This window comes from Microplitis mediator, chromosome 11 (genome assembly GCF_029852145.1).
Source record: "Microplitis mediator isolate UGA2020A chromosome 11, iyMicMedi2.1, whole genome shotgun sequence".
Lineage (NCBI taxonomy): Eukaryota > Metazoa > Arthropoda > Insecta > Hymenoptera > Braconidae > Microplitis > Microplitis mediator.
In genome coordinates, this window is record NC_079979.1 from 12,565,212 (window position 1) to 12,573,168 (window position 7,957).

The window sequence follows — 7,957 nt, forward strand, 5'->3', positions numbered from 1 at the left end:
GGATTTTTATTAAAGATACTTTGAAATAATTACTATTATTTTAAATTGATTATTTTTTTATATTCAAATTATTACAATTCATGATCTTGTTTACTCGTGGTAATTCATTGTTATCATTATCATTATCAATTATATGATTAATTATCATTTTTAATATTCCAAGTTTACCATAATGATTATTATAAGTTATCATTCTTAATCTATTCTTCCAGGAAGAAATATTGCCCCGCTCTCTTTTGGTCGAGGTCCTGTTTTTAAAAAGAAAAAAAGAATTAATTATCAGTAAATTTATTGATAACAAAAGTTAATTTAATTAAAAAAAAAATACTCACTTTAACGGACTGGTTCTTATTAATACGCGGTCTGAAATTGTTGGGATCCCTCCTGAAAGTGATTCCTAGCAGCTCAAGAAATTTGTTCATTCCGTTGAGCAAAGACTGGGGGCAGTGGGCGGTTGTGTTCATTGAGGGTATGCCGGAGAAAACGATCACCCGATCAGCGAGATAAGTTGCCATTATAAAGTCGTGCTCGACAACAAATCCAGTTTTTTTTGCATGCAAAACAAACCGTTTTATGACTTTAGCGGCTACTAAACGTTGCTCGGAGTCTAAATAAGCCGACGGCTCATCAATCAAATAAACGTCAGCTGGTTTACCCAGACAGAGGGCCAGAGCAACACGTTGAAGTTCACCACCAGACAAGTTCTGTACCTCCTGGTCCATGATGTCATCAATCTTCAGAGGCTTCATGACGTCAGTTATAAACTGGGGATGTATGTAAGCGTCACGTATTTTTTCGTGCAGTAACTGTCTGACAATTCCTTGAGACTTGGGACTGATTTTCTGCGGCTTGTAACTGATATGTAGCATTGGAATATTACCCGATCCTTCATCAGGTGGTAGATTGCCTGCCAACATTCGAATGAATGTCGTTTTACCGGTACCATTTTCCCCAAGCAAAACCAAAATTTCCGAATCCGTAAATTGTCCTTTTTCGACATTCAATTCAAATGATCCCATTGTTTTCTTCATCGCCGGATACTCGTAGTGATTCATACGTTTTATTTCTTCTTCATTAGCACTCTCAGCCACTTTAAATACCAGGGATTCTTCACGGAAACGTAAATTTTCAGTTGGTACAAAACCATCAAGGAAGATATTTATACCTTCTCGAACACTGAACGGCATAGTGACGACTCCATAAGCACCAGGTACTCCGTACAGACAGCAAATAAAGTCTGACAGATAGTCAAGTACTGAAAGGTCGTGTTCTACGACAATGATAAATTTATCTGGATGTATAAGCGATCTAATGGTAACGGCAGCATTCAGACGTTGTTTAACGTCCAAGTAAGACGATGGCTCGTCAAACATAAATATGTCACCATTCTGTATGCAGACCATGGCGCAAGCGAACCTTTGGAGCTCACCACCAGACAATGCCTCAATACCACGGTCACGTATGTGCAATAAATCCAACATTTTGCAGATCTCCTCTTGCTTACCGCACTCGTCTTTTTTATCTAGCAGCTGCTGGACTGTTCCCTTGACCGCTTTTGGAATCTGGTCAACGTACTGGGGCTTTATTAACGCTTTGAGGTCATCCTCCAGGATCTTAGTGAAGTAATTTTGCAGCTCGCTGCCCCGGAAGTAGCTCAGAATCTCTGTCCAGTCTGGAGGATCAGTGAATCTCCCTAAATTGGGCTTCTGTTTGCCGGCTAAAATTTTTAATGCTGTCGATTTACCGATTCCGTTGGTACCGACCAGCCCTAATACTTCACCGGGTCTCGGTATTGGAAGTCTATGCAATTTGAATGAATTTTTAGAGTATCTGTGCGTTGTTTCCTTCTCCAAATTACTTGGCAAGTTGATTATAGAAATGGCTTCAAATGGACATTTCTTTTGAAAAAAAAATTATTGTTACATTAAACTATTGACATATTGCTAGTATTTAAGATCCGATTCTTAAATAATAATGGTATAATAACAGGTAATTGTATAGTATTACAATATAGTGTTACACGCTTTATTACGATAGAACAACAACGTTTGCTTGATTTACTTATTAAAAAAAGTTTTTATATTGCATTTTACTGAAGGGGGGAAACGAGTCTGAGATACAAAAAAAAGAACATATTTTAGTGATTTTTTTTTTAGAGTACGTTCGTTATTAAAATTCTTAAAATTTGTGACATTATTAAGCATCATTTCAAGAATATTCTTCTAAATTTTCATAAAAAAATATTGAAAAATAAGGCAGTGGTAGTAGGGAGAGCCGAGTCACCTCAAAAAAAAAATCTCTCTGCTGTAGACAGGATAACTTGACTGCTTCACTTGAAATAAAAAAAAACCAAAAAGATTTCTTTAGTACATAAGTTTACCTTGTATTTGAACGAAGGAATAAACAAAATATTCATTTTTGAATTTTTGGTAAAGGTGCAATCAAAAAATTCTGATTTTTTCCAAAAATTGTTCCTTTTGTTTAATTAAAAAATTAGTAGTTATTGAAAACAAAAAATCTTTGGTTCAGATCTAAGATAAACTTGTGCACTAAAGAAATCTTTTTAATTTTTGGATTTCAGATGAAGTAGTCATGAATTATCCTGCCTACGGTATGGAGACTTTTTTTTTTTTGAGGTGACTCGGCTCTCCACATTACTACTGGCTTATTTTTAAATATTTTTTATGAAAATTTAGTAGAATAATCTTGGAATGATGCTTAATAATGTCACGAATTTTAAAAATTTTAATAACGAAGGTACTCTTAAAAAAAAACCACAAACATATGCTTTTTTTTTGTATCTCAGACCCGTTTCCTTCCTTAACAATTATAACATGTGCTAAGCTACAGTTCAAGAGCCTGAAGAACCTGAAAAATAAACAGCGAAACCTCGAGAATTCGAATGTTAGCTGATTAGCATATTCTTCTGATCCCAGTTACCTCTTATCATACCTTTGTGATTAAACTATTGATTTATTAAACAAATAAAAGATGTTTAAAATTTACCTTGACGCAAATACCACACCCGATACACAATTCTTCAGAAATTGATGCTATTTTAGTATTCGGAGTCACTTCAATACATAATTTACCCATACGTACAACTGGACACGATCTTTTACACTCTTGTCTGCATCTTTTAGGTTTACATTTATCTGAATTGACAATTGCGATTCTTGTCAGCTTGTCTGTCTCCTCCATCGACTTTTTCGGTGGCATGGTGACTGATAGCTCTAGAAATTAAATTTTTTTTTTATTTTCAAACAATTATTTAAATTATTCTTTTTTTTTTAATTTCAAAAAATTACTTAATTAACAAGCGGTGAATATTAATTAGATTTAAATATCATATTTATTGTAAAATAGTTTTAGGTTAAAAAATGTTAGCAGATGGTGACCGTAACCTAAATTTAAAAACCCATAACTATACGACAAAGAAATTTAAATTTTAAAGTTAATAAATTTGAATGATAATTAAATAATTAGTGGTAATTAGTAAAATTTTGTATTTAATTATTTACCTGTAGTTAATAAAAAGTAAAAACGTGGACAAATTTACATGGATGTGGGGAACTGGTTGCAACACGCGCACAGATCAGCACCAACACACCAACAATTTTTTTATTCTCATAAAACTTTAGCATTAGCATTTTCATATTATCGTTAGTTGATAAAATCGTACAAAACAATAATAATAATAATAAAAAATTAACAGATGATTCTCAATTTAGTGTGAGTGTAAGCTGACAATTGTCATTTTTCAAATTTCTAAATAAATAAATAAATTGTAAATAGAATAAAAATTAAAAAATGCGTATTTAAATATTTGAAAAGTCAGCACGCATTTTTTAAAATCATTATTGTAATTAATTTATTTACAATTTGTCTGATGTCCGCTACATTCACACTCATAAATTTGTAGACAATTAGAAATTTTCGAATTTTTGGACAGCAAATAAATTACAAAAAAAAAAACTAAAAGTGTGCAGGTGTAGAAAATTTAAAAAAATTATAAGTGGGATTTTTTTTTAAATTTATCCTCAAAAATTGTACACATGTGAGACGTCGACTAACTTCAGTATCATAAGTGACAGTTTGACATTTTTATCAATTTATCACAACACATGAGTAATTTTCGTACGTTCTTCTAAATATTTACCCAAAATGTTAATTAATTTGTGTAATAATTATTTAAATACTAAAGTGAAGTGCGATAAGCCAAGTTGTGATGATTATGACGCTGATAATTTGATAACTGTTAATAATGATAAAGGTTTTTTGGTTTACTCATGTATAAAACCACCAATCAACATTGACTTTAATTTTGTAAACAATATTAAATTGAGTCACATAATTATCTGGCCAGCAATTGGTGAGCAAAAGTCTACCGGTTTCAAATTGACAGTGAATTCTAGAACTAATTGTCTAAACCAACTTGCTGTTGGGTTCCTGAACCCCAATGACAGTGGAATAATATTTTGCTGTAATTATGTTGATGTAAATGAGTTAAAAAATAATTACAGTAATTTTTCTATAAAATATATCAGCAGTTATAGTCATAAGTTTGTAACTTGTATGGATAATTTGAAATTGACGATTATAAAGACTCAAAAATCGGTAGCTGCTGTAAAAAGAATTGAAATATGGGGTCACGTAAGCCCTGGTACTAAAATACAGGACCTGTGGATTAATTACAGTAATAATTGTCTAAAAAATATTTCACTGCAAGTAAATAATTGTGTTGTTGAGAAAGCAGAGGAAACACAGTCGTAAGGAATATTTAAATTTAAATATTTAACTCCATAGTATTCATTACTTATAAATTATTATGATTACTCCCTATCAAAAAAATCCATATGGGAATCTAGCCTAGATTCTTATGTACCCACATGGCGTTTTCAGATGAATTCCCTGATGGTTTCTTATAGAAATATTACTTATACACCCATGTAACGATTTCCATAATAAGCTGCAGGTCAAGGCACTGATTACAAGAATCTTTTGATAGATACTACATAGACTTGTCCAAGATGACGTACACAAGATAATCTTGTAGTAGTCTTGTACTATTTTTATGAGAGTATCTTGGGGAAGACCCCTAGGTGTCTACGTCTTTATATACCTATCAATCTGTCACAAGAAATTAATACAAGATTCTAAGACAAGATTGTTGTAGGACTTGCACATGATAATGTACAAAAGAACATTGAAGATGTCTTGCTCAAGATGTGTTAATAAAGTTACTTACTCGTATCTTGACCGAGTCTTGCAACAGAAATTACTTGCAGACACTAACGCATATCTTGCGGCAGATCTGCTCCAGAAGTGTCATATCACACTATCTATGTACCCAACTTCTATCTCTGTCACTTTATCCCAGGATCCTGTATCGTATGCCAATGGAAGGGATAAAGTGACAGAGGCAGATACTGCAATATGACACTTCTGGAGCAGATCTGCCGCAAGATATGCGTTAGTATATGCAAGTAATTTCTGGTGCAAGATTAGCTCAAGTCACTGTACCAATGTACCTTGAGCAAGATAGCTTAAATATTCTTGCACTATTCTTTATGTAAAACATAACTCAAAGTTTTTTCTTAAGTCTTATACAAGACTTGCAATTTAAAACTTTGTACCAGTGACTGCAGCAGGATCTATAGTTATATAAAGACCTAGACAACTAGTGTACTGGTGACCAGACTTGGGCAAGATTGTTATATGGGTAGAAACCCAGATTCCATATGAATGTCCCACAAAGAAATCCATGTATCTAAATCCCTATGTCAAGTTCTTATATGCGAACCCAAATACCCACAATTTTCAATGTGAATTTTCCGTGTAGAAATCCAGATACCCATGGATTCTTACATAAATTTATACACTCTTATATTTCTGTGGGTTTCCATGCAATCTCACATGGATTTTTTTGATAGGGACGCGTGCTTATACGTCATTTTATTCATAAATAAAGGAACATTAATATTCCTCCAGGAAATCATATGAGAATCCATACGAAACGCCATGAGAACCCACATAGGAATATAGGCTGGATTCTCATATGGATTTTTTTGATAGGACTGTCAATAACTTTGTCTAATATATTGATGTGTCATAATAATTTAAATTTAATTTTTACTCTGTCGTTATTAGAAATTTTTAGATTAAAAATTAATACATTTTTTAAAATAAATTTTAGGAGCAACAAAAATTCACTGGAAATACCAGAAGAATTTCTGGACCCTATAACCTGCAGCTTGATGATCCAGCCGATAATTTTGCCATGTGGAAAGATCATCGACTATAGTACTTTAGAAAATTATGGAAAAAATGAAGCACTCTGGGGACGACAACTGAGTGATCCATTTACCGGAGTACGTCTCAGTAATGACTTCCGTCCAATTTACGCCCAAGCGTTAAAATGTCGGATTGATAAATTTATCACCGATAATCATTACCACAGCGAATTCATTAATGTTCCGCGTCTTCTGGGTCCTCATAGACATTCCAGTGGTGATGTAGATCTAAAAAGCATCTCCAGTGATGCCAGTGATCGACTGGAAACACCCAAAGTTAATTCACTGCCTAAAAATAATGATTTGCAAGTAAAAAATATAAAATCTAGCCACCGGATTCCTATAATTGCTAATTACTCAAAGTCAAATTATTTTGTGTCAAAAGCAAGAGTTAGGAGACCAAATAAACTAAAAGGATTAATTAGCAACTCTAGTTTAATTAAGAAGGACCTCAATTCACTAGAAAATACAGAATCAAGTGAATCGGTGCTGAGTCTTGACGATAACTTGAGGGATAGTTTGAAGTCTCTATTTTCAAATTTAAAAAACTTTGATCAAGTTAAAGATAAAACGAATCCTAGTGATAATTTAGTGTGTGAATGCTGTAGAAATAATAATAATATTAAAGATAATTGTCGATATAAATTACCTTGTAGTCATATTATATGTCGTAGCGCTCTATTGTCAAGTAAAAATAATAATTTGTTCAGTTGTAATGAATGCAATGTTAGTTGCAAGACTAATGAGATTGTTAAGGTGCATCTTAGTTAATGTTAAATAATTTGTAATATATATTTTTATATTTTAAAATAAATGGAATAATTATATTAATTATTAACATGCCCCAAGTTTGCTATTTGGAGAAAGCAGAAGATTTCAGATCGTGAAGTTGGCTGCCCGAGCGGTAGACGAAGGTTGACATCACCCTCAGTCTGAAATCGAGAATTTTTATAGGATTCTATAGAAGCCCTCGAGGGTTCCAACATGATATTTCCCCAGACGAAATCTCCCCGACAAAATCTCCCCAGGACAAAATCTGTTGAATACGATCTCTATACCCGAGATCTTATAACAATCTATGTAATTATAATGATTTCTACACTTACGACTGGAATCGTATTCAAGTTTTTTTTTACATTTTATGTGTATATCATAAATAAATAGAATGTGTTACTCATACATGTAGGAAATCATGGGAAATTTGACATCATCGTCAATTGCAAGAATTTGACATAAACTTACTGTGAAGTTAATCGAAATCACTGAACATCAAATTCTTGAAGTGATAGTATAGCCATCAGGGATTGGACTGATAAAAATAATTTTAGAAATTTTATCCTGGGGAGATTTTGTCCAGAGAGATAAAGTCGTGTTACCGAGGGTACCAGGCAAGTCTTTTGGAAGAACGCTAGCACATGGAAGTAGAGGAAAAAAATTTTTTTAATCAGCACCGAATTCTGAGTAGATTTTTTATCTATTTTCTATCGATCTTCTGAAGAATTTCTATCGATTTTCCATAGAATTTCTTAGAGGACGATCCTGATCAAAATTAGGCGTCCGATGGATGGTTGAAGGCATTCGGGATTTGAGGCAAGTCTCTGGAAGAACGTTAGCACATAGAAGCGAATGAAAAAAAATTTCTTCTCTTCGAGCTCAAAAAACTG

At 33.0% G+C, this 7,957-nt stretch overlaps 2 protein-coding genes across 2 annotated transcripts; one reads left to right on the forward strand and one right to left on the reverse strand.

The window, feature by feature from the left end:
• Positions 1-35: 35 nt before the first annotated feature.
• LOC130677327 (protein Pixie) lies at positions 36-3,681 on the reverse strand. Its single transcript, XM_057484045.1, has 4 exons — positions 3,522-3,681; positions 3,007-3,233; positions 333-1,898; positions 36-248 (listed from the first exon to the last, which is right to left on the reverse strand). The coding sequence occupies exons 2-4, from the start codon at positions 3,217-3,219 to the stop codon at positions 201-203; spliced, it is 1,827 nt and encodes a 608-aa protein (XP_057340028.1). The 5' UTR covers positions 3,220-3,233; positions 3,522-3,681; the 3' UTR covers positions 36-200.
• A 24-nt stretch (positions 3,682-3,705) lies between these two features.
• LOC130677328 (RING finger protein 37) lies at positions 3,706-7,107 on the forward strand. Its single transcript, XM_057484046.1, has 2 exons — positions 3,706-4,769; positions 6,197-7,107. Exons 1-2 carry the CDS (start codon positions 4,165-4,167, stop codon positions 7,062-7,064), a joined length of 1,473 nt encoding a protein of 490 aa, XP_057340029.1. The 5' UTR covers positions 3,706-4,164; the 3' UTR covers positions 7,065-7,107.
• Positions 7,108-7,957: the final 850 nt, after the last annotated feature.

Excerpts from the sequence above, each read along its gene's own strand:
- LOC130677327 (XM_057484045.1), bottom strand. The coding sequence starts at position 3,219 with ATGCCACCGAAAAAGTCGATGGAGGAGACAGACAAGCTGACAAGAATC. Across the intron at positions 1,899-3,006 it reads GGTGTGGTATTTGCGTCAAG|AAATGTCCATTTGAAGCCAT; the intron begins GTAAATTTTAAA and ends TTTTTTCAAAAG. Across the intron at positions 249-332 it reads ATAAGAACCAGTCCGTTAAA|GACCTCGACCAAAAGAGAGC; the intron begins GTGAGTATTTTT and ends TTTTAAAAACAG.
- LOC130677328 (XM_057484046.1), top strand. The coding sequence starts at position 4,165 with ATGTTAATTAATTTGTGTAATAATTATTTAAATACTAAAGTGAAGTGC. Across the intron at positions 4,770-6,196 it reads AAAGCAGAGGAAACACAGTC|GAGCAACAAAAATTCACTGG; the intron begins GTAAGGAATATT and ends AATAAATTTTAG.